We start from the raw sequence: 27,187 nt of genomic DNA on the forward strand, positions 1-27,187 counted from the left end.
TTAAATGGGTTCAACAAATATCAGAGCAAATGAACACTAACCAACCATTAAAAAGCGTAAATGTCATCACAAATGTCATCATATCACACCTAGTGTCAGAGTCGCCTCTAACAGGACTTTAATTTTTGTAAATGAAGGAAGGCTGATTAACCTGTCAACATGAAAATACCTGCAACCATTCCGCAAACTGGCCTGAATGGGTTAAACTGGTAAAAGGTTGATTACAGAGTAAATAACTCGCTTTCGGAAACACTAGATGCTGCTTTTGTGCTGCCTTTGCAGTGTAAATATCTCATAGTGAGCTTTATTTATTTTAAACATCTCACAATTGACTTTTTATTTCTTTTCTCTGAGGTAAAGGTATAAATAATCAAATTTACCTAAAATAATCAAATGTAAAACTAATCCATAAAGTAAATAATGTTTGTGTTTCCTCTACCTGTATCACTTTGTCCTGTTTCTATAGGAATGGTTGTGAAACATGAGCACCACATTGGTCAGATAAATAAACACAGAGAGGGCACTGTTGAGGTGTGGGTCAGCGAGTGTGTACATGCAAATCTTGCAGGAGTGTTAGTAAAGGAGAAAGTAGTCATGCAATCACACTTCTTGATGCTAGAGTTTTTTCTAAATATGAAAGTGGGTGTGGATGTGTTTGTGCATCATTCTGTACCACTGTGTGCTGGTTTGAAAATGCCTGGATGCACAGATATGAGTGTGTGTCTCTTGTTGTGTGCATGTGTGTGTGTGTGTTTCTGGGAGTATGTGTACTCTCTGAGCTCTATGCAACAAGCTCCATAAATACCCCACCCAAGTGTTCCACCTGTTTATGGACTGAAAGACTGAGAGTCTAACTTACCATGAAGGTCTGCGAAAAGTTACAATCTCAATATGCCACAACACGTCTAAACCTCACCCTAAATAAAGGATTAACTGTGCTGTATACAACACAATTATGTTTTTGTGCAAATATAACATGCCTGTGCCGGCTCCAAAAAAATGATCAGCGATAAGACGGCCTGTTTGCTTCTGTATCCTGTCTCTCACTGTCCCAGAATGCTTGATGAAACAGGTGAATGCCATCTGTTTGATAGAGACCAGGTGCCGTTAGCTCTGTTTTTAGCTCCATGTTAAGTGGGCTCTTCTAACCAAGACTAGAAGTTCTATATTTGTCTACGCCTGAAGATTACTGAAATGCTGAATACGGCCCAACTAAATGACACAAAAGTGCAATGGATTTTTCTTGGATTCTGTTCAGATTGAGAAAATCTGATTCATGAATGAATTGTTCAGATTTGATTGACATGTTATTTCTTGCATATATATTTAATTATCTTTTTCATGCATATTTTAATATTATTATGCACTGTTTGCAGGCTGTTAACAATGGTCGCAACCTGTTTCATTGTGTTAATGTGTCAGTGAGGGAATGTTGGTATGGTGCCCGTTGGACTGTGACCTGGACATGTTGGCATGGGCAACAGCAGAGCTGAAGCAGCTAGAAATTGTTTTTCTGTTTTTGGCCATTGTTTTAGCTCAATAGAGTTCTAGAATAATACACAGAATATACTGGGCCTCAAATACTCCTTTAATCTAATTTTGGGGTCATGCAAACACTTTATTCCACATATAATATAGACAGAATTTTAATATAATAAAACAGAATATTTATTTATATCTGTGCACTTCCAAATATATTTACTATGATTTAATAGTCAGTTAGATATTTTAATGTTTGTGAAAGAAGTCTCTGATTCTCACCAAGGTTGCATTTTTTATACTATTACAATTTAAAATAACTGTTTTCTACTTTAATATATGTTAAAATGTAATTTATTGCTGTGATGCAAAGCTAAATTTTCAACAGTCATTACATGAACAGTCTTCAGTGTCACATGATCCTTCAGAAATCATTCTAATATGCTGATTTGCTGCTCAAGAATCATTTCGTATTATTATCAATGTTGAAAACAGATGAGCTGCTTAATATTTTTGTGATTTTTTTCAGGATTCTTTGATGAACATTTATTTGACATACAGTACAATGTTTTCGTGTTTACCGCCCATTTTGATCGATTTAATGCAACCTTGCTGAATTCAGGAATCAATTAAATTTTAAAAGCATATTTATTCCATGGTCTGTCTGAATACTTGATTCTGATTGGCTGGAAGGTGTGCAATAAAACCGCCAATGTTGGCAGATGACTGTGGTAAATCCATGGCTAGCTGCATTAAAACTGTTTATTGCACAGCTAGCCATGAATTATCCCTTACATGTAATATGTATTGCAATAAATGGCAAAAGCGAGCAAGAGTGGAATAGCAGGAAAAGAATATATTTTAGCATAGTATAGTATACTATAGCTGTGAAGAATGTAAATATCATTTTTGGAATAAAGGTTTTTTAAACCAGAATTTGGAGTTTAATTGGAAAATAATGTTCATGCAACACTGTTTTCTATATTCTTTATCATAGATCAGTTGCAAGTCAATGTGAGACCAACCATGTTACTGTCCCTTTAAGAGATGTCCTCCATTCACCTCTAGAAACTGTATACTCAAATCTGAGTTGTTTCTCAATTTCTAAGAAATCTTGAATTCAATTCAAGACCAATTCAAATGGTAGACCAAAGTCAAATAGTTCCTGTGACATGGGAATGTTAATTTGAGGAGATGCAGGGTGAAGACAACATTGGAGATTGAAACGATTTGCAAAAGAGAGAATGAATAAGAGAAAAATAATGAGTAGGCTGGATGTATGCCAAAGGGTTAGAGTGCCATTGAATCTTTATTCACAGTTATAGCGTGTCTTTCTCTGTTATACAGCCTCCTGCTCCCTCCCTCTCTCTCTCTCTCTCTCTCTTCAGCCGTATGTGTGCTTCAGTCACAGCTCTACCCACTGTGGCAGAGAGTGTGTACATGTGTGAATGATTGAAGAAGCTCTCAGGCTTGTGTAGGCATTCAAAGGAAGCGTGTGAGCATTTCTTACAGACACAATCTGCATGTTTAGTCATCATTTCTGGATATATTTTAAGAAGCAAGTGAAGCATAGAGCTTAGGTAAGTTCTACTGAACTTTGAACTCTGAAAATTTGCTTTACAGAAATTAGTTATCCTTTACCTCCTTCTGCTTCCATCATCTTAAAAAACCCTACATTTTAAAAGCAATTTGTATGAAAGGATTTATTTTATTTTTGTTATTTAACTTTATTTTATTTTTATTTTATTAATACTAAGCATTTATATTTGAAGTGTTTAAATGTTAAGTAAACAAGTGTTACAGATCTGTTTATCTGGATACTCTAACATAATTATCTTCATACTGTATAATGTTTTTATCTGAGTTTGTTTTACTTTATGACAATTCAGAAAAGATAAAGGTGATTTGTCAAATTATCTCTAAACTACGTGTTAATAAATGCAACATGATTTACAATAATTTTATTGTATATGATCTTGATTTTTGCTTCTGTGTAAATGAAGGTGCATCAGCCTTGTCGTTGACATGACAGAGTAAATATTTAATGTTTTATTCACAATTGGTTTTATTCATCATTTTTGTCTCTACATTCATAATTGGTAACACTTTATTTTATGTTGTCATTGTTACATATGTTACATGCAATTACTATAGTAATAACTATAAATTATGCATAATTACATGCAACTAACCCTAAATCAAACCAAAGCCTAATCCTAACCCTATAGTAAGTACTTGAAGTTACTTAATATTGCTTAGTACTTAAATGTGTAAATACAGTGTAACAAAGACACCTTAAAATAAAGTGTAACCTCATAATTTTATATTTAAAATATTAGAAAAATAGAATATTTACAATAATAAATTAATATTTGAAATATTTCATAACACTTTTTCTAATTGTAATTGTAAATGCAATTTTTTTGTATATATGCCAAAACAGGTGCTTATGCCACATTTGTGATACCAATACCCTGTGAATTATTCATACTGTTTATAATACAGTGTGAGTATGTGTGGAGTTTTCTTCAGACACATGCTGGTAAATGTCATGTGGATGGTGGGTTGCTAGCATGGTGTGTGTGTGTGTGTGTGTGTGTGTGTGTGTGTGTGTGTGTGTGTGTGTGTGTGTGTGTGTGTGTGTGTGTGTGTGTGTGTGTGTGTGTGTTTACAAGCACTTCTTAATTCAGCTGCTGCAGATGCATCTATCAGTATTTCTATTTGGGGCATCTCTTGTGGTCTTCTCTCCATTCCTATCTTCTTCCCTGTATTCCCTTCCTGGCCTCTGATCTTTAGCATCTGACCTGTGGTGTCAATTGTAACCAGGCACAAAATGACTCCACTGATTGCGCTCAGAGAATTTAGCATTTGTCATGAACTTCGGGAATCGGATTACACACAAGCACACGCTATAATCCATCTTGATAAGGTTGTTTTAAAAGTTGCCAAAGTTGCCTTACCTTTTTAAACTTTCACTGTATGTCTTAGTCTTCCACAGTATCAGACATGCACCCAACTCCCGGTGACCCCCAGCCCATCCCCACCTTCTCAGTCTGTCTCCCAAAGCTGGTCAGTGTTTAATTCTGGCTCCAGACTTTGTTTCCTGTGTTTCTGAGGTGTTGTCTGGCCTGCTGTCAGTGACATGAAGCATATTTTTTCAAAACACCTACAACAGATACACTAACAGATCAGAATGAATTTCAGGTCTTATGATATGCCAAGTTCAGGAGAAGCCAAATCAGATTATTTCATGTCTTCATGCATGAAAAGAGAGCAAGTAAAAAAGAAAGACAGAAAGAAGAAAAGGAAAAATAGATTTATCCTGCACCATTCAATAGTTGAAGTACATATGGAGCATATTATACAGAAAGAGATCAATAGAATTACACATATGCCCAACATCCAACATTTGACCTTCTACTCACCAAAACGCTAGCTTTACTTTACAGTATACTATTTATTTGTAAATTTTGAGTTTTTGTACTTGAACTTATACTTGAACTATAACATATATATGTTATAGGTAACACTTTACAACAAGGTTCATTTGTTAACATTAGTTAACGTATTAACTACCATGAACTAACCATGAGCAATACATTTGTTACTGTATTTGTTAATCTTTGCCAATGTTGGTTAATAAAACAGCAGTTCCATTGTATGTTGATGTTAGTTCACAATGAATTAACCAATGTTAACAAATACAACGGTCCCACTTTATATTAAGTGCCTTAACTACTATATACTTACATCAAAAAATAAGTACAATGTACTTATTTGGTTCATATTGAATTGCAAAACACTTTTGCTGCTATTGAGGTGGGATATGGGTAAGGTTAGGGACAGGTTTGGTGGTATGGGTAGGTTTAAGGGTAGGGGTAAGGGTTAAGGGATGGGTCAACAGTGTAATTATAAATGTAATTACAGAAATTAATTACAGATGTAATTACATGCAGGTGTTTTTAAAATATAAGTACAATGTAAAAACATGTATGTACACAATAAGTGCATTGTATCAAATGATTAATTTAAATGTAAGTACATAGTAGTTAAGGCCACTTAATATAAAGTGGGACCAATACAACTCTTGATTTTAATAATGTATTAGTAAATGTTGAAATTAACATTAACAAAGATTAATAAATGCTGTAGAATTGCAGTTCATTATTAGTTTGTATTAACTAATGTAGTTAACTAATGTAACCATATTGTAAAGTGTTACCAATATATATATATTGTATACATATTTTTCATTCATCATACTTTTGGTAATTTCTGTACAAATGCCTTTATGTTGCCTCTGTAGATCCCTCCAGCTGTCTATGCTGCTATAAATTCATTTTTTTAGTGCAAATCAGTGTTCCCTGTTAGAAGCACTTACTTTTTTTTTTTCAGAATAATGATATATTTTATTTATATTTATAATTTCATATTTAAAACATAAAACTTTATAGCTTTCTATAATTGTAATTTCTGAATAAATGCCTTTATGTTGCTGCTTCGGCACTGTCTATGCTGCTATAAATGTATTTTTGTAGTGCAAACCAAATGTTTCTTGTCAAAAAGCTCCTACTTTTCAGAATAAGACCAGCACTGGTTTCATTGAAAGCCTCAGTAGTGTTTAACGCTGACCATCAAATTCTCCCTTGGTCTGTACTCTTGGGTTTTTTGCTTGTTTGACTCTTGCCAGAAGATCAATATGCTCTGGTTTTGAAGGTGGCTTATAATTATCCATGGAAGCAGCGAGTGCCATTTTCTTATTTCTATCCAGTGTTTCTCTCTGTCCATGGTTGCTTTAAGGAAAATTTTTATTTCCATTTATCTGACTGTTGTTGCATGGTGGTGAAAGTGTGATAATGGAGACAATGACAGTGCAAGAGATGAAATTACCTGTTACTTGGCAGGATAGTGAGTTTGACAGAGAAGTGTGTGTCTTTCTCATGTGAGAATGAAGGCAGTATCCACACACATACTCTGTGACTTGTTGTTATTTGCTGTTGTAGATGGAAAGTTTAAATAGGGAGGCTCTGTTACACTGGCCACATCATGGCCAAACCACAAGAGGCAGAAAAAGAGTTTGTACCATTCCCTCGCTTTTTCTCTCACAGACACACACAGTGTTTGGCTATGATGGACACTGCTGAATTGGTTTATATGGTTCAGTAATTACCCTTAATGATTGTTCATTAGGTCCGGTTTGTGGGTATGACCGACATGTTACCATGGCAGCACTAGCAAAATTTGCATTCTTTCTATTACCAGTACTTCCACCACCCATAATGCTTTGTGAATTGAGCATGTGCATAAGTGTGATGAGAAAAAATGTACATTAATTGTAACAAATATTAATATTAATAAATAATATTTAATTAATGTTTATTTTTAAATAAAGTTCAATATATATTTATTATAATATATAATATATAAATGATAATTAATATTTTACTTAATTAAATATTTTCTAAAAAAAAAAAAAAAAAAATATATATATATATATATATATATATATATATATATATATATACATACATACATACATATATATATATATATATATATATATATATATATATATATATATATATACAGTGTCTATAGAAAGTCATCATACCCTGTGAAAATCTTTACCTTTTGTCACATTACACCCTGGAAAATAAAATGAATTAAGTCTAACTTTTTGAGTTGTATGTACACATTATAACCCTCATCATCAAAGTTAAAATAACATTTTAAAACATTCTGGAGGATTATTAAAAATTGAAAAACTAGTATAACAGGGTTGGAAAAGTCATCAGTCCACTGATGAATTACTTCGCAGAACCACCTTTTGCTTTAATTACAGCCATTAATATTTTTGGATATGTCTGTACTAGCTTTGCACACCTAGATTGGGGAATATTTGCCCATTCTTCACTGCAGGATTACTCAAGTTCAGACAAATTCCGTGGTGAGCGGCAATGGACAGCTCTCTTCAAGTCCATCCACAGATTTTTTATCGGATTTAAGTCAGGGCTCTGACTTGGCCACTCAAGGATATTCACCTTCCTATCCTTAATCCATTGCGTTGTTCGTTTGGCAGTATGTTTAGGATCGTTGTCGTGTTTGGAAGATGAATGACCTGCCCGTCTTCAGCTGTCTAGCAGAGGGATGCAGGTTTTCGTCAAGAATTTGGATGTACTTGGCAGCATCCATTTTTCCCTTCAATCCTGACCAATCCCCGCTGAAGAGAAAAATATGTGGATGGACTTGAAGAGAGCAGTCCATTGCCACTCACCACTGAACTGAACTTGAGCAATTCTGCAGGAATGGGCAAATATTCCCCAATTTAGATGTGCAAAGCTACAGACATATCCAAATATCCAATTTTTAATAATCCTGATGGGGCTGAGGGCTATAGTGTGTACACACATTTATTTTCCAGGGCGTAATGTGACATAGATAAATAAATCATTAACACACTATGAACAGTTTTTGGCCATTTCCTCTTTGCTGCTTGTTGATGCAGGATTTTTCCAACTTCTGGAGACTGAAACTAACAGGGTTTCTCACTTGCACACACATACCAACATAGCAAGCTCCAGCACTGCCTGTAAGCCCTGTTAAACCAAATCCACCCACATCTAATTAGTATAAAGCATGCAGTAGAACTCCAGTGGAAAACTAAACTAGGATCCCTAAACAGGGATGTCTTGTGTAACATGTTCAGGTGTTTATGGCAAACACATTGTTTGTTTAGTTCCATTACCGTGACAAGCTGTGTTTTTCTGAAACAGTTCTCAGCTAAGTAATGGTTTATTGTGATAGTCTGTTTCGTAACACATGAAAACAACAGTACTAAAGCTGGTCTAACTGCTTCAGTGGGTCTCTTTACCTTATGAGATATGATTTTGCATTCAAAAACAACTAGATGCAGTGCACCTAGGTCTCAAGACTTTTTTAAAAATGTGTAAAAATTAGTTGAATAAATATGGCACATTTGTCATTCCTTTTGCTCTTTCCATATGATGATGGAGAGAATTCCCTGCAGGGCACTGAGACCGACTGCTCAGTCTCAGTCTTCTCCAGTCTGTGAGATTTGGTCGGGATGTAGACACAGACACAATGAAGTATAGCCATGAAGCAATGCAGAAAGGCCTTTATTTCAGAACTTATTTGGGTGAAAAAAGTATGGGGTGCTGTCCAGGGTGGATGAGCTTCCGTGAGATGGTGTAAGAAATGGAATTGGATGTCTTTGAGGCAGGTTTAGCATCCATGCACAAAGCACTTCAGTCAGTCTTTGTCTTAAAGATAACCTGGATTTGTTCCTGTATGCTTTAAAACAGGAGGATTTTGTTGAGCTTAAAAAATGAAGGCGAAAATTTTTATTTACTATTATTTTATTTGACTGCCATTTTAAATGAATGTGTTCACTGAACTTAAAGGGGACCTATAATGCCCCTTATACAAGGTGTAATATAAGTCTCTGGTGTTCCCAGAATGTGTCTGTGAAGTTTCAGCTCAAAATACCCCACAGATTATTTATTATTCTTGTAAAATTTACCCCTATTTGGGTGTGAACAAAAACACACCGTTTTTGTGTGTCCCTTTAAATGCGAGTGAGCTGATGCTCCCGGCCCACTTTCCAGAAGAGGGCGGAGCTTTAACAGTTCACGCTTCGGTTGCTCAACAACAGCAAAGCTGGAGAATCTCACACAGCCAAAATGACGATATTCAGTAACGGTGTTCATCCTTACAGTGTCGGACACTTACAACTTTTAGAATGCAACTGGACGTTTCTGAATGGTTAGAGGATAAATAAAATAAGTTGATTCAACTCATTGACTAGCATGTGCCGTCATGTTAATCTTTTGTTGCATGCACCCCTTTAAAATGTTGAGTTGCCGTTACTGAATTGTACGGAAGAGGATTAGAGCCAAGCAATAATAAAAAAAATAAAACCATCTCAAGATTAAAGTTGTTAAATTTTGAGAAAAAACTCGTTAAATTTCGAGAAAAAAGTCGAAATAAAATGTTGAGAATAAACTCGTTAAATTTTAAGAAAAAGAGTCGAGATAAAATGTTGTGAATAAACTCATTAAATTACGAGAAAAACCCGTTAAATTTCAAGAAAAAAGTCGAGATAAAATGTTGAGAATAAAGTCATTAAATTACGAGAAAAAAGTCGTTAAATTACGAGAACAAATTCATTAAATTACAATTTAACAAGTTTTTTCTCGTAATTTAACAAGTTTATTCTCAACATTTTATCTCGACTTTTTTCTTGAAATTTAACGAGTTTTTTCTTGTAATTTAACAAGTTTATTCTCAACATTTTATCTCGACTTTTTTCTTGAAATTTAACGAGTTTTTTCTCGTAATTTAACAAGTTTATTCTCAACATTTTATCTTGACTTTTTTCTTGAAATTTAACAAGTTTTTTCTCGTAATTTAATGACTTTATTCTCAACATTTTATTTTGACTTTTTTCTCGAAATTTAACGAGTTTTTTCTCGAAATTTAACAACTTTAATCTCGAGATGGTTTTATTTTTTTATTATTGCTTGGCCCTAATCCTCTTCCGTAGAATTGTAACAACTGTACCTTAATTTACCTTTTTAATTATTGAACTTTATACTTCATTTCAACAAAACCTAAAATCGGTAAATAGTCAAACAATGAAACCATAATATCCCATGCAGCTGGGAAGAGGGCGAATGGGGCTGAACCCAACCTTTTTTTCCTTCAGTGTAGGCAGATGTATGTTGGTTCGACTTAAAGTTATTAAAAGTTCATTACAGTTCATTAAAAGTGTCACAGCCAGCCTCAGTTCTTGAAGTATGCTTACAAAGCGGAAACTTGAGAAAAGACAGGACAGAATTAATAATGAAGACAAATGAGGGAATAACTGCAGACTGAGAGAGGAAGGGGTAAAGACGACAGATGCCCTTGATGCCAGATCTGGGCTCAATTTTGCTGTAGTTGTGGTAAAGCAGACAAACACTTTTGCCTTCACACAGGATCTGAACCACATGCTGCTTTTTCGAGCAATTAGAAGCTTCTCCATCTGAATGTGATCACACAGACTTAAGCTAATTCACATTTCACTCTGCTTCCTGACCTCAATGACAGTGATGTCTCGCGAGCAGAATGTCTTAGAATGAAAGTAGACTGATTTCACCACATAACAAACACAACATGTCTCCCTGTCTCTGTGATTTATGTGACATATTCCAGCTGTTGGACGTAGATGACCCGAGCCTCTGTTCACTCTTGTGTCCTGTCATAAGCTTTATTCCCTTAACACATGAAACACACTCATTTACTTTCTCATTTAGAAAAGTGACATTTTAAGTAAAAGTGACATTTTAGACAAATGTTTTAAATTGTATTTTATTTTTTCGCATTCATAATGACTACAATCTAAAAATGCCAGGTTAAAAACAAACCCAGCGTTTGGGTTAAATGTTTGCCCAACGTGCTGGCCAGTTTTATTTAACCCAACTATTGTTTAAAATGAGCCCAAAATAGGTTGAAAATTAAAAATCAGACACATAATTACTAGAAGCAACAATAATAATCAAAAGGTGAACATTTATTAATAAGCAATTAATAAATGTTTATTGATTAATTATTATTCATTAAACTTATTAATAAATGTTAATTTCCAACATGCTTTGGGTTCATTTTAAGCAAGCAATACAGTATTTTTTAAACAATAGTTGAGTTAAATAAAACTACCCAGCAGGTTGGGCAAACGTTTAACCCAACTGCTGGGTTAAAAAAACCCGAATGGCTGGGTTTGTCCATTTTCAACCCAATGTAGGGTTGTTTTTAACCCAGAATTTTTTTGTGTATAATTGATTGAACATAACAAAAGACAGCTTGAGATTTTTAATTTTTGTATATTTGCAGGGAGAAAATATATAATGTATATATATATATATATATATATATATATATATATAATATATATATATATATATTTTTTTTTTTTGTGAAAGTGCACTTTCTGTTCAACGTTTTAAAAACTTCTTTAGGTAACATTTTATTTTGATGATCCACATTTTTCTAACTATTAAGTATCTTTGCAACATGTCAACTAGCTCTCATTAGTAGGGGAGAACTTTCCACACATGCCAGCATGACGAAACTTGGTGTATTTACTAGTTGCCATATCAACATCTTTGGAAGAAATCATTTAACATTTATTTAACCATAGCAAAAGTAAATTTCTTACTTAAGTTAATTTTTCATTTACATTTTTTGTGTTTATTTAAAATGAAACAAATCTGATATTATTTTAATCTTATATCTGTTATTTAACAGTTGAGGTAGTTCAGCCGAAGACACAAGCCAGGTTTAAAGGTGCCCTAGATTCAAAAATTGAATTTACCTTGGCATAGTTAAATAACAAGAGTTCAGTACATGGAAAAGACATACAGTGAGTCTCAAACTCCATTGTTTCCTCCTTCTTATATAAATCTCATTTGTTTAAAAGACCTCCGAAGAACAGGCGAATCTCAACATAACACCGACTGTTGCGTAACAGTCGGGATGTACGCCCCCAATATTTGCATAATGCCATGTTCCCAATATTATGAAAGGCATTAGACAAGGGCAGAACGTCTGGATGTGCACAGCTGAATCATCAGACTAGGTAAGCAAGCAAGGACAATAGTGAAAAATGGCAGATGGAGCAATAATAACTGACATGATCCATGATTACATGATATTTTTAGTGATATTTGTAAATTGTTTTTCTAAATGTTTCGTTAGCATGTTGCTAATGTACTGTTAAATGAGGTTAAAGTTACCATCGTTTCTTACTGTATTCACGGAGACAAGAGCTGTCGCTATTTTCATTTTTAAACACTTGCAGTCTGTATAATGCATAAACAACTTCATTCTTTATAAATCTAGCCTCAAACGTCAGAATGTAAACATCAAAATAAACACTGTACTTACGCGATTAGACATGCTGCATGACGAACACTTTGTAAAGATCCATTTTGAGGGTTATATTAGCTGTTTGAACTTTTTTTATGTTGTTTAAGGCAAGCGCGAGCTCTTGGGGTGTGGAGCATGAGATTTAAAGGGCCACACACCCTGAATCGACTCATTTCTAATTATGCCCCAAATTAGGCAGTTAAAAAAATGAATTAAAAAAAATCTATGGGGTATTTTGAGCTGAAACTTCACAGACACATTCAGGGGACACCTTAGACGTATATTACATCTTTTAAAAAAAAGTTCTAGGGCACCTTTAAATTGCAGTTGCGCAGATGGGGCACGTTGTAACACTGTATTACAATGTGCCCCTATTGGATCTATTCTATTCTATTCTATTCTATTCTATTCTATTCTATTCTATTGCGGTGTGTTAACTGTCGAACACAAAAATTAGTTTTTATATGAAAATTAGTTTTTATATGAAAAAGTGAATAATTGTATTTTATTGATGAAATTTTTTTTTGATTAGATAAGATAACATTTTAAGCTATTGTATGGTCATGTTACAATGTGCCTCACCTATGGGGCATGTTGTTACATTTCACTTCCAGTCTTTCGGGGGGAATCAAGAAAAAAGTATACACTGTATTAATGAAACAAAGCCACATAATTGTACCAGACATGAGTGAAATTAATGTAAAAAATAAATACTCTGAACTCCAAGTGAATTTACATAAACTGAGAAAGTCAAAAAGTGTTACTTTGTGCCCCGCTGTCCCCCTAGACCAGGGCAAACTCAGTCCTGGAGGGCCGCTGCCCCTGCAGAGTTTAGCTGCAACCCTGATAAAACTCACCTGCGTGTAATCCTGAAGACCTTGATTAGCTGGTTCAGGTGTGTGGAAAGTGGACAGGCTCAAAATGTTTTACACCCTGTTTACACCTGTATTTAGCGTCGTCCACTTATGATTCGATCTTAATACTAGGTGGATACAGGGCATTAGACTTGGTAGAATGTCTAAAGTGCACTAAATTCATCTATACTATGTTCGTTCCTTCGTTAAAATAATCATTATAAAATTGATTGAAATCTGTAGCTGTTAGACATATTTTCTAGACAACATCATCAGCCTTAGACATGCTCTTGTGCCATCAATTTTCTAAGACTTTAATTAGTTTTATTAAGTGTTTTGTGTTTTTGAAATTGAAACTAGACCACCAATAATCTTTAAGGGGAAAAATCCCCCTTGCACAACCAAAGACCGCAGCTAGTTTGAGGCTGTGGTGAATCAGACACACACCTGTACTGGCACCGTAAAATCTCTCTCTCTAAGATGAATGAGTGTATTAGGCTTGCATGAGCCTGTAGAGAGGTGGAGAGACAGACTAGAGAACCAAACACTGCCTTAATGTGTTTCATCTGATGCCATTTAACTCAGCCAGCAACCATCAGTTCTGAACGTAGTTGGTAAAATTTGAATCAGTGGATATAATATGATGTGTTGACATGCTCGCTTGGCTCGTCCGTTCTTTCGGTGTGTACTGACAAGTCAAAGAGCATGAGTGATAGATTGGGTGCTGTTGTCCGAGCTATGGTCGGCAGAGGGGTGTGAAACAGAGCTGCCAAACCTTGGAATGTCTTGGAATCTTTCCGGGATTCACAAAGGTGTTTAAAAAGTGACTCCAACAGTTTTCAGACATTTACAAAAGCACACAGAAGAGACATTTCAGATTAAATGTTACAGACATCCTTCATTTTTATAGCCTTGCAGTAAGAAACCATGTTTAGGGATCTGAGACAAAAAGAAGCAGATCTGAGCAGGATAGAATCTTAATGGACAAAAAACTTCATTTGGTAATGAGAATGAAGCAGGAAATAGATAAAACCTTTGACTGCCAGATTGGAATGAAACGTTCTCAGCAGGCTCCGGAATTTTGGGATTCTTTATGGAAGTCTTAATGATGTCCCAGAGTATTTTAAGATCCGGAGACGAGCTGAATGAACAGCTGTGCTCCTAAACCAGTATTCCTTCCAGACGACTTTAGACACATCTTAAAGCGTGTATGTGTGTGTTTGGAGTGTTAGTGAGGATGAATGGATGAAAGTGGTCTGGAACACTTGGAGTACAAAGAAAACTTGAATGAATTGCACAGTATGATGTATTGGGAGGCTTGGTTTAGGTTTGCTGTGTGGGACAATGACCCAGACCGTGTGTGTGTGTGTGTGTCAGTGCTTCCCGTAACATACACTCACAGGTGCTCGAGACAGGTATACTTGTTTTAATATTCATGCCTCAGGGGCTTACAACACACACTGACATCTCAAATAACTGATTTATAGAAACAGAAATTGCATTTGGTGTGTGTGTGGTGAGTAAAGGACTTTTGCTGTAGACTTTATGATTCCCAGACCTGTGCGTCACGATGAAATGCGGTGTCCCCGCTTTAGGTGTGTGTGAGTGTTTGATGTGTCATATTCCAGCTGTGCACCATCAATCTAAACATTCCTCCCTGTCTGAAAATAACATAATGTCATGAGCTAAGTAGCAAAAATTGTCATACACACTGATTTAGATTTCTATGTTCAGCTATTTTAGAGCTAGATTAGAGATTCTTCAGTGTTTTACATTCATTTTCTAGACTTTACATAAGCATTACATTTTGTATGATATTAAAAGGCTGAAAAGCCTTTTAAAAAAAATGTAATAATGATATTTTTAAAATGTAATAATGATATTTTTATTTTATATTTGTATAACATTTTAATATTATTATATCTTACCATATTCCTTATGCCCCATACCCTTTTTATTGTTCATGAAGTACTGGCCCAAACCAAACAGTTTTTGAAAATGCTTTCGTAAATAATGGGTTCTTCCATTTCAAAACAAGAGATATGGCGGTGCTGAGGAATGAAAATAACATGAATATATATGCTATCAATCAGAATGTGCCATTTGTTGGCTGATTTTCATTTAAAAAGTACATATAATGGGGCGCTATCAAATCACTCTTTGAGCATCCCGTCTAACACTGCAGCAGAGCCACGTTTCCACCAAAATTACCCGGAACAATTTGTCACGGGAACTTTTTTCCCCCCAGACCTGTTGCTGTCTGCATTTCCATCATTGTCTAAAGTACCTTGAAGACTAGTCCTGTGACGTAGGACTGCACCCGACTTTCCAGTTCCCGCTGGATTTCGTCCTCCGTGTACCAATACATCAGTCGAATTTTTTAAAACGTGAAGTCAACCAATCAAAAAATGCTGTGTAAACTCAACCAATCAGCATGTTCAACACCCAAGTCCCACCCCCGAAAGTTCCTAAACTTTGAAAAACTACTACCGCATGAGCAGGGACTTTCTGAGGGGGAAATTGAACTTCATTTAGACCCTTGTACCTGCGGTCTAAACACACCAAGTACCACCCCAAAGTTCCTAGTTCCTGGGGAAAGTTCCTGCAGTGGAAACGTGGCTTAGTTTAACTAATGACATGAGTTGAGAGTGGGGAATCTGTTTGATCAACTAATGGCGGCTGAAAACCTGTTTGAAAATAATCCAATTGTTTTTGGTGCCATTTGCAGCACAACAAATACATACTTTATTTTTAACATTCCACACGTCACACACAACCCCTTTAGAGTTTGAATGCCAACACAGTATTTGAACATGAATAAATAGAAAACGGCATTGGACTTTTCTTCCCTATTGTGACATATGTCCGAGGGCAGGGCAGGACTTGATTTTTTCTTGGATCATTGAATCTGTGAGTTACAGGTTGTACCATCCTCACACCAAAAACAAGTCATCAGAGTAGAAAAGAGATCTTCATTTTTTTATTTTTTTATTTAAAGATAAAGGGGGCAGATGATTTTCTTTTTTTTAAATGTTGTGCACTGATAAATCTTTCATAATGCAATATTCCATTAAAAAAGGGTCAATTTGATATCAAGGTGACTTTTTTAAGTTTTGATAAAAGAGCGAATCATCATTCTACCGAGATCTCCAGTAGAACCATACTAGTTAGTACTGCCACAGATTTGATTGTTTGATTAATAGTTCACAGTTTCCCTTTTTCCAGTGTTTGTATTATTTGAGAGAGAAATCAGTGATTGCTTTGACCAGAGCTTAATCTGATTTAATTAGACAATATTTTATCTCTATAATTGGCTACACCCTTTGATTGACATGCTGTCCTCTCTGCTTTAATTGCACAGGTGGTTTTGTGAGGGGCGGGAGCTGCACCACTGCCCTGATATTCAGATCTGTCGTGATGGTGATCTGCACACTCTGGTGATAACTGAAGCTTTTGAAGACGACACCGGCAGGTACACCTGCGTAGCTTCCAACGCACTTGGAGCAGACAACACCTCTGCAGAGGTCTATATCGAAGGTGAGCTCCCAGCTACATGGCGAAATCCTTTTCTTGATCAGTACTTTTGTCTTTTTTTCTAATAACATATATAATCATGCTTTAAACAAAGTAAATTTACTTGAAATTCTTTTTTTAACCACCACCAATATTTAATGAAGGTTATGCTTCAATTTTTCAAGATACAATGCCTGATAGTCTAAAATAATTATCTAATACAAATTTGTATTAAATTATTTGAACAAAAATGCTGACTTAAAAAAGACTGAAAAATGTATATTTGAAAAATTGCCCACATTTCACATCCATACAATTTCACAAAAATGCCAACATAAATAATTACTTGCTATAGCACAAAGTAATTACATTTTTTAAGTTACATGATGTATGTTTACAGGTGCTGGTCGTATAATTAGAATATTGTGAAAAAGTTCATTTTTTTATTGTAAATTATTTTAAAAAATGAAACTTTCATTTATACTAGATTCCGTACATGTAAAGTAAAACATTTCAAAAGTTTTTTTTTTTTTTTTAAATTTGTTGATTAGAGCGTACAGCTAATGAAAGTCCAAAATCCAGTATCTCAAAATATTAGAATATTTACATTTGAGTTTCATTAAATGACCATCCCTACAGTATAAATTCCGGGTATCTCTTGTTCTTTGAAACCACACTAATGGGGAAGACTTCTGACTTGGCAATGGTCCAGGAGACAATCATTGACACCCTCCACAAAGAGAGTAAGTTACAGATGGTCATTACTGAATGTGGTAGCTGTTTACAGAGTGATGTATCAAAGCATATTAAATGCAAAGTTGACTAGAAGGAAGAAATTGGGTAGGCAAAGGTGCACAAGCAACAGGGATGACCACAAGCTTGAGAATACTGTCAAGTAAAGCCGATTCAAACACTTGGGAGAGCTTCACAATGAGTCGAATGAAGCCGGAGTCAGCGCATCAAGAGTCACCACACTCAGACATCTTCAGGAAAAGGACTACCAAGCCACTTCTGAAACAGAAACAACGTCAGAATCATCTTACCTGGGCTAAGGAGAAAAAGAACTGGACAGTGAACAGTGGTCGAAAGTCCTCGTTTCAGATAAAAGTAAATTTTGCATTTCATGTTGAAATCATGGTCCCAGAGTCTGAAACAAGACTGGAGAGGCACAGAATCCAAGCTGCTTGAAGTCTAGTGTGAAGTTTCTGAAGTCAGTAATGATTTGGGGGGCCTTGACATCTGCTGGTGATGGTCCATTGTGTTTTATCAAGTGCAAAGTCAATGCAGCCATCTTCCAGGAGATTTTGGAGCACTTTATGCTTCCATCTGCTGACAAGCTTTATGGAGATGCTGATTTCCTTTTCCAGCAGGACTTTAGCACCTGCCCACAGTGCAAAAACCACTTCCAAGTGGTTTGCTGACCATGATATTACTGTGTTTTATTGGCCAGCCAACATGCCTGACCCCTGATTCTATGGGATATTTTCAAGAGAAAGATGAGAAACAGTCGATCCAACAATCGATCTGAAGGCTCAATAGTGCCTCAGCAGTGCCACAGGCTGATCACTTCCATGCCACACTTCACTGATGCTGTAATTTGTGCTAGGAGCAACTCATTTGCTGTAATATGTGCTGCCGACCAAGTATTGAGTGTACAAATGAACATACTTTAAAGAACTTGAACTTTACTGTTTTGAAAATCCATTTTTTGATTGAACTTAGGAAATATTCTAATATTTTGAGATACTGGATTTTGGACTTTCATGAGCTGTACGCTCTAATCATCAAAATTTAAAAAAATTTTTTTTGAAATGTTTTACTTTACATGTAGGGAATCTAGAATATATGAAAGTTTCATTTTTAAAAATAATTTACAATAAAAAAAATTAACTTTTTCATGATATTCTAATTATATGACCAGCACCTGTATAGTGTGATCACATTTGCAAAATTCTAGGGAAATTGCATGGGCACTTTAAAGGTGCTTCTGTATCAAAGTCTAGGTCTGGAGCCATGCCACAGTATGTGTGCATGTTCGTCCTCATATGGCCTTTGACCCTTTGACCTCAGACCTCAGCTGATAGGTTAACCGACTCTGACTGTGTACTTATCAAATAGCCCCTAATTCACTCAGTGCCATAAAAGTTCCTCTTACTCCGCCCAAAGCACACGGCGGGTTGTTTGGGTATGAACTGACCATAAAAAATAGCCAAGGCTGTTAGACGGTTTGTCTTTGAAGGCCAGTGATCCATTAAGAATTTACAGCTCACACAGAAGTCACTTTCAAACCAAGCAGCTTTCTGTTGGTCAATATGGTTAATTCACGTGACCAACTTGAACACGAGAGAAATCTGTGTGGGAAACATTTTCACCCTTATACAAAACTTCCGTTCGCATGTTTTCTTATTGAAATTACTGTATTTTGCCAACGCAATTTTGGAAACAGTTGTCAAGTTAAGTCACCTTTATTTATATAGCATTTCATACAATGAATTCAAAGCAGCTTTGCAGTGATAAACAGGAAATTCAATTCTAAAAAGACAATAGTGTCATTATTCAGCTGAAGTCAGTTCAGTGTTGATTCAGTTTGGTTCAATAACTGTGTAAAGTTCATTAATTATGGAATGAGTTCAATTCAGTTATAAAGGTCTACAGAAAATAGTGATTTCATCCTCCAGCACAGTTCAGTTCTCATCCAATAGAGTCAGTGCCGTCAAATCAATAATATTGCTGAATATTAAGCGTCCCCAACTAAGAGGCGACAATGGCAAGGAACCCAAACTCATCGGTGACAGAAATAGAGAAAAAAAACTTGGGGAAAACCAGGCTCAGTTGGGGGACCAGTCCTCCTCTGGCTAGATGGACGAACATGGTGTGGTTTCATTCTAAGTCAGATTGTGGATTACTATCATTCATTAAAATGAAGGCAGCCTGCAGCCGAACATGTTTCAGACCAGAAATTGCAATACTATTTTTCTTTTTCATTTTCTCATTGTATTTCTCTCTATAAAGGTGCTTCCTCCTCAGACTCAGAAGGTGAAGGATCCGTGTCGAAGTCTAGGTCTGGAGCCATGCCACAGTATGTGTGTTTCAGCATGTTCTTCCTTGCATGACCTTTAAACCTTTGACTCAGACCTCAGGTGACAGCTTAACTGTCCCCCTGTATTATCTAATAGCCCCTAATTCACCCAGTGACATGAAGGTTCCTATCTCTCCACCGTGAAGAACATGGTAGGTTCTTTGGGTATAAACTGACTTTAAATTATAGCCAAGGTTGTAAAACTGCCGATAATCCATCAATCGAGAATCTAGGAATTGTTTTGTCTACCTTATTTCATTGTGACATTGCTTGAACTCTCTTCAGTCACCTCTGAACTCATCTGCTCATTTCTCTTTCTGTCCTCAATTGCCTCTGCTGGCCTCTCAGTCTTTTCCTTCTGTTTACACAAATTATTAAGCGCTTGGCTCTGGTTCCCTCTGACATCATCACACCCATTGGGATTACACTCTCATTGGCTCTAAAGTCATTTATAAGGTGCAAACTGCATAGTGAAAATTGATATGGATATTACTTCACTGTGTTTGTGAGTTGGTGTGTGTTAGAGAGCAAGTGTTAACTTTTCTTAGCTTACATATTACATTCTGTATATTTGCTGTTGGAAACCTAATGTTTTGAAAGTCAGACAAATACTGTTAGACTTTGAATAAACCTGTAAAGGTCTATTAGAGGTGGGTATAGCTGTGTTCACTCTCATTTTCAGTCTGCTCACGGGCATCAGAAAGACTAGTAGACATCTTTTCAACAGCAACAGTGTAATCTAAGGCCGGGACACTCTACACTCGTCTGGAAATGCCGGTGCTGTGCCGAATTCTGACCCCTGCCAAATTATTACCCCCCTAGTATTGGTAGGTTTAATTAGGTGTTGGGGAGGGGTTAGGATTAGGCAATCAGGTAACAACTTCAACGAGGGGGTAATAATTTGGCAGGGAGTCGAAATTCATTGGTCGGCTTAGTTTTTTCGGTGTGTTCCGCACCGTTGGTTCTAGTCGGATGCCGTCTGGGTTTTTTGGGCCGATTCAGCATGTTGAATCGGCATCGGACCGTCAGTGAGAGAGAGAACTCTGATTGGCTGTTCAGCTTAGTGAACGAGTCAGTGTACGAGAATAAAAGTGAAAGTGATGAAAGCAAGCAAAGAAGTCAAGACGGTACAGACAGACAGAAGGCTGTTATTATTTTCATGAAGAAAGTAATCAGCGTGATTGATATTCAAAATGGTATGCAATTGCTGCTTATTTTACGGTTTGTATATCTGCAGTCCTAGTTTTGGTTTCCCATTTTGAATGATGAAAATAGACTATTGATACCTGCTGATATAGACAGATATTTACTTGCACGCAGGCACAGAAGGCACATGCTAGCTGACAATCACCTTTAGTCTTTTTAGTGTGTTCAAGCGCAGCTTTTTGGCTGAGACACAGCCGACAACACAGTCAGCTTTCGTTGTTGCTAGTTCTTTTACATCGGCTTGGTGTGTCCTGGGCATTAAAGGTGCTCTAAGTGATCCTGGGTGGATGTAACTTCCTGTTGACGTTCGAAGTGTTGTCAAACAAAACAGAGGCTAGCTAGACCCTCCCTCCTCCTCCTCCTACTCCCCCTCCCCTCCATGCTTCCTGAAACAGTCATGAATGCGCATTTAAAATCATTCTTGTCGGTTATTGGCTGGAGCATGTTTATTATGATTCGTGGTCTAGGCTGCACCAGTTTGATTTTGTTGCCGTTTTCGGAGCTTTTGTGGCGACTACAGAGACCGCGTTTTTTTACAGTGTGTTCAGGGGACAGGCAGCTAGCAGATAGTGAGGAGATGTTTGCTGTATGTGACAAAAAATGTTTTGGCCTAAAAACGCGTGACATCACTTAGAGCACCTTTAATATCATTAAAATACAATTATATTTTTATTTATATATTTAATTTGAATTTTAAATTTTCCACTTTTGTTTTGATTTTAGTTAAAGTTTTAAACTTTTGTTGTGTTTTCGTCATTTTTTTATTAGTGTTTGTAATATGTCTGTATAGTTTTTATAAATTTTTATTTCAGTTGTTGTTTTAGTTACACTGTAAAAAAAAAAAAAATTACCTAATTTAAAGGTTTATATTGTAATAATTACGGTTCATAACTGTTTATTTTACACACTGCTGGGTTTTTTACATGGTAAAAAACCCAGCAGCTGTGGTTGCCAGAAATTTACCGTGAAAATTACAGTAGCAGCATTTTAGGTTTTATGGGACAGCATTTAGTTTACTGTCTATTTTACAGTTCAAAACCATATAATTTAAAGGTTTATATTGTAATAATTACGGTTCATAACTCTTTATTTTAGTATCAGTATCAGTATTTAGTACATCAAGTTAAGCTCAATGAAAATGAGAAATGTTTCTGTGGCAAGTAACTGAAATAAGACATGTTTACGTTTTTTATATCTTATTTTTTTCAGTTAACAGTTATTTTATTTCAAGTAACTAAAATATTTGGTAACACTTCAGTATAGGGAACACATATTCACAATTAACTACAACCTTTGCCTCAATTAACTCCTAATTTAATGCTTATTAATAGTTAGTAAAGTAGTTTTTGTAGCATTTAAATGTAGGTATTGTGTAGGATTAATGGGACGTAGAATAAAGTCATGCATTAATATGTGCTTTATAAGTACTAATAAACAACCAATATACTAGTAGTATGCAAGCTAATAAGCAACTAGTTAAAAGTGAGAATTGAACCCAAAAATAAAGTGTTACCAAATGTTTTTATGGTTTTAATTTTATTTTCTTTTAATAAACCTGACCAGCACTGAAACAAATTCTGACCACTGACCTATTCTGAGGCAAATACAGCCCAGCTGTTTTCCCCAAAAATACCGGTACCTCCTCAACTGAGTCACATATAATGAACTGTAACTTCTAAAAGATTGATTTGCTTGTCATAGCTTTACAAAATGTCTTCAGATTTCAGCCAGGATGACTCAAAACATGAATATTGCAAGATGCGACAACCAAGGTGTACAACATTTTTGAAGTTTTTTTTACTTTATATCTAAATGATTTCTTAAATTATAACTTTGTTTTAGTGTTTCTGATATGTTCTCTCAGGTCGGAATGAGGTTTGTTTAGTGTTGCTGATATGTTCTCCTAGGGCACAGAAGAAAACCAGCTCAGTTTCCTTGACGATTCACACATCATCACCAAAGAGCCCAGAGAGCCAACCTCATCGCTCCACACTAGTCCAGCCACTTTCTACTACACCACAGAGAGTAAGAAATACACACACACACACACACACACACACACACACACATAGACACCTCATTTTTGCTCTGAAACTGTTATAAAGTGCTGCAGCCTGTAGGTTCCATCGTCCAAAAGTCAATGAGCTTTTTGAACGGGTTTATGGTTAAACGCCTGAAATAAGATCTGTGGTTAACACAAGCTCAAGATGTTTTTATTCTACAACAGTTATACCCGACTTGTGAATTTTTTAAGCTTTTATTTGTCTTGAAAATGATGGTTGCTAACAAGTGGCTAAATGGGACTACAGAGGGTGTCAAGGACATTAAAAGTAATCACAGATTTGTCAGATTTAGCTAACTTCTATGGAAACTTTCACTGACTGCTATCTACTACAATGGCAGAATAAATGCACATGCACAAATATGTCTGGAAGACTCATCAGGAATGATAACAGCAGATGGACTTGTAAAAAAAAAAAAAACACTCTCTGGAAAGATCCATCATAACCACACTTACTCTCTCTCTCTCTCTCTCTCTCTCTCTCTGTCAGGTCCAGAGTCCAGTTTCTTCACTTTATGCCAGTGATGCTCTTGTTAAAGCTCCCCCTAGCTTCACTAAGGTAATGACATGGCCACACACACACACACACACACACATGCTGCATTCACATGCAAAAGTTTGAGAAATGGATGAATTAATCACGGTATGAGCTGTCCCAAATTATTTTTTTGTCATGTGACTCTGAGCAGGCCTAGGCAGGGCTTCAGACTTCAATGTCAAATGCTTTGTTTTTCTCAATGTGCAAAATCATTTTCCACCTCCTTAAAGATAAAAGTTAGGTTTTTTTAACCCCCCGTCATCCCACTCCATCTTTCTTCTGTGAGACTTTAATCTTCCTAATGAGAGGATGTGCCATTTTATAATACATGGTTTAGTATCATCATCATAGTCCTGAACAAACAGGCACTCAAATGAAATGGCTGGATTATATAGATGTTCTTCTTGACTTGAACTTTATATAAACCTATAACACGTCACACGTAACCTCAAGCATGCTACACACACATACGCAAAGCTTCAAAGTGAATGAACCCACAACAGAAAGCAATTCACACACACATTTATAAACAAACTACTCTTCGCCTTTTTACTTTTATGGGTTGCTGACAGCTTCTTGCCTCTATGTTTGTTATGTCTTCTGCCTGAAAGAGTATGTACTTGGGAATGAAAGAGGTGCTGAAGAAAGAGCAGAATTAGTGGTTGTACACCTTTTCATCTGTCGCTTCAGTTTTTCCATTCAGCTGTCTGTTCTGTTTCCCTTTGTTTACCTCTCAGTCTGTATTTCCAGTGTTAAACTGTGGATCTCTCGTTCTGTAGGTGTTGCAGGACGCTCAGGCATCTGAAGGTCAGGTGGTGGTTCTGGAGTGCCGGGTGAGAGGTAGTCTTCCTCTGCAGGTCCAGTGGTTTCGAGAAAGCCAGGAAATCCAGGACTCCCCTGACTTCCGCATCCTGCAAAAGAGTAAGCAGAACTACTAAGGCAACCATTTAAAGGGACATTCAGTAGTTATTTGCTATTGCTAGCATCGCTATTCTTTGTGTACTTTCAAGGGGACCTATTATGGCCCTTTTTACAAGATGTAATATAAGTCCCAGGTGTCCTCAGAATGTATCTGAGAAGTTTCAGCTCAAACAACATTTTTGAGTGGAAGGAAAAGCATGCTGTTTTTGTGCATGTATCTTTAAATGCAAATGAGCTGCTGCTCCCCACCCCGCTTTCCTGAAGAATCTCTTGCCTCGGAATAATGCTCTGTTTTTTCATCTGTTTTGTTTTAATGATCATCTCTATCGTGGTCATGTGACATTGCAGTTCTTCATCATCATGAAAGTTTATTATCTGCATGAGTTTTAAAGCCATATCAGTCTAAACTTCTTATGTACGGTTTTCTGAGTGCACACATCTGAAGCATGCGCACAGCTGGCTGTTAGACGGCGCGTCCTGTGAGTATTAAACTAAGTTCTCTTTCACGTGTTATTGCACTGAAACTGTCAAATGCACACAAGGTTATGTCAAAAACAGACACAGTTCACATAAACAGTCGGTTATATTGTAACGTCGTTATATCGTTTAACGTAAACAGCAAGTAAAGAAATCGCATGTGTATATTATATCTGTGTATTAAAGTTGCCGAAGAACATGTTTTTAAAAGATGTAATATAAGTCTAAGGTGTCCCCTGAATGTGTCTGTGAAGTTTCAGCTCAAAATACCCCATAGATTTTTTTTTTTATTAATTTTTTTAACTGCCTATTTTGGGGCATCATTATAAATGCGCCGATTCAGGGTGTGCGGCCCCTTTAAATCTCGTGCTCCACGCCCCAAGAGCTCGCGCTTGCCTTAAACAACATAAAAAAAAGTTCACACAGCTAATATAACCCTCAAAATTGTTCTTTACAAAGTGTTCGTCATGCTGCATGTCTAATCACGTAAGTATGGTATTTATTTGGATGTATTACATTTGATTCTGAATGAGTTTGAGGCTGTGCTCCGTGGCTAAAGCTAACATTACACACTGTTGGAGAGATTTATAAAGAATGAAGTTGTGTTTATGAATTATACAGACTGCAAGTGTTTAAAAAATGAAAATAACGTCAGTCTTGTCTCCGTGAATACAGTAATAAACGATGGTAACTTTAACCACATTTAACAGTACATTAGCAACATGCTAACGAAACATTTAGAAAGACAGTTTACAAATATCACTAAAAATATCATGATATCATGGATCATGTCAGTTATTATCGCTCCATCTGCCATTTTTCGCTAATGTTCTTGCTTGCTTACCTAGTCTGATGATTCAGATGTGCACAGATCCAGACGTTAATACTGGCTGCCCTTGTGTAATGCTTTGAATATGAGCTGGCATATGCAAATATTGGGGGCGTACACCCCGACTGTTACGTAACAGTGGGTGTTATGTTGAGATTCGCCTGTTCTTCGGAGGTCTTTTAAACAAATGAGATTTATATAAGAAGGAGGAAACAATGGAGTTTGAGGCTCACTGTATGTCATTTCCATGTACTGAACTCTTGGTATTCAACTATGCCGAGGTAAATTAAATTTTTGAATCTAGGGCACCTTTAAAGTGAAAGCAGCGTAATATAACCTACTGCTATATATGCTGTTAATATGAATCAAACAACAGAAGAAAAACAGAAAATCACTCACTGCTCTTGATTGAATTTAGTAGCTTTAATGAGAATACATTTCTTACTTGAATGCTGCTGTTAAATTCTCTGGCGAGGAGATAAACATGGCAGACTGTGTACGGGTCACTGAGGGCGGGTCTATGCTAATAGGGCAGAGTCTGTCATCAGTTGTAGGCGGGGCCTAGGCATTTTGTGAAGTCACAAAATGTAGAATCTGCAAACGGGTTGTTCTGAGACACTGCTTATGATTTATGGAGATTAAAAAAGTGGATGGATTTTTATCATTATAGGGTGGTTGTGTACGCACACTGCTGACACACATTTACAGTGTGTTCAAACCATGTAAAAGTGAATTTTGCATAATAGATCCTCTTTAAGAACTGATACCACAATGTTGTTAGACGCTTGCTGCCATCTATCGACATGAATCAGCAGCAATGTTGCATCAGCCATGTTGCAATCAAAGTTGTGAATTTAACTTTGGCAAAAATTTGGAATATTACATAAAACATTCATTTCCATCCAATGTGTTCAACAGAATAAAAAATGTCATCAGGCGGATGCCTGATGTTTGGGAACGCAATCTTGTAAGACAGTTCTGAGTGGTAATTATACCAAATCTTTTTGATGACAGACTTTGGCCCAGGCATTTCATAATGACTGAAACAACATTTGAGATTGTTTGCAATGAGATTGGTCTGCTGGTTAGTCCAATTATCCAATCATATGTGATTGTGATGTTAAATGTGTTTCCATTGTAGTTTATGTGCGTGTCTTCTAATTCTATCTATTTTTATGTGATATCCCAAACTTTGCATAAAAATATGTGGAGGGAACATAGCTATTGAGTGTGAGGATTCTCTCTGACGTTTAGTGTAATACCTTGGGGTCACATCATTTAAATTGGCGAAACACATTGAGAA

The 27,187-nt window shown here is 36.2% G+C and overlaps 1 protein-coding gene across 4 annotated transcripts in view; it reads left to right on the plus strand.

The window, feature by feature from the left end:
- palld (palladin, cytoskeletal associated protein) overlaps window positions 1-27,187 on the plus strand; it is a 113,016-nt gene that overhangs the window by 30,581 nt on the left and 55,248 nt on the right. For 2 of the 4 annotated variants that reach the window (XM_048206731.1, XM_048206732.1), the window contains exons 4-8: window positions 16,621-16,796; window positions 19,785-19,851; window positions 22,965-23,082; window positions 23,610-23,678; window positions 24,437-24,578. In XM_048206731.1, coding sequence (XP_048062688.1) covers window positions 16,621-16,796; window positions 19,785-19,851; window positions 22,965-23,082; window positions 23,610-23,678; window positions 24,437-24,578 — 572 coding nt within the window. Of the gene's footprint in view, window positions 1-2,911; window positions 3,060-16,620; window positions 16,797-18,764; window positions 18,794-19,784; window positions 19,852-22,964; window positions 23,083-23,609; window positions 23,679-24,436; window positions 24,579-27,187 lie in introns of those variants that run through there. The other 2 variants (XM_048206733.1, XM_048206734.1) reach the window with 2 other exon arrangements.

The sequence above is a fragment of the Megalobrama amblycephala genome, linkage group LG11 (assembly GCF_018812025.1).
Source record: "Megalobrama amblycephala isolate DHTTF-2021 linkage group LG11, ASM1881202v1, whole genome shotgun sequence".
NCBI classification, from domain to species: domain Eukaryota; kingdom Metazoa; phylum Chordata; class Actinopteri; order Cypriniformes; family Xenocyprididae; genus Megalobrama; species Megalobrama amblycephala.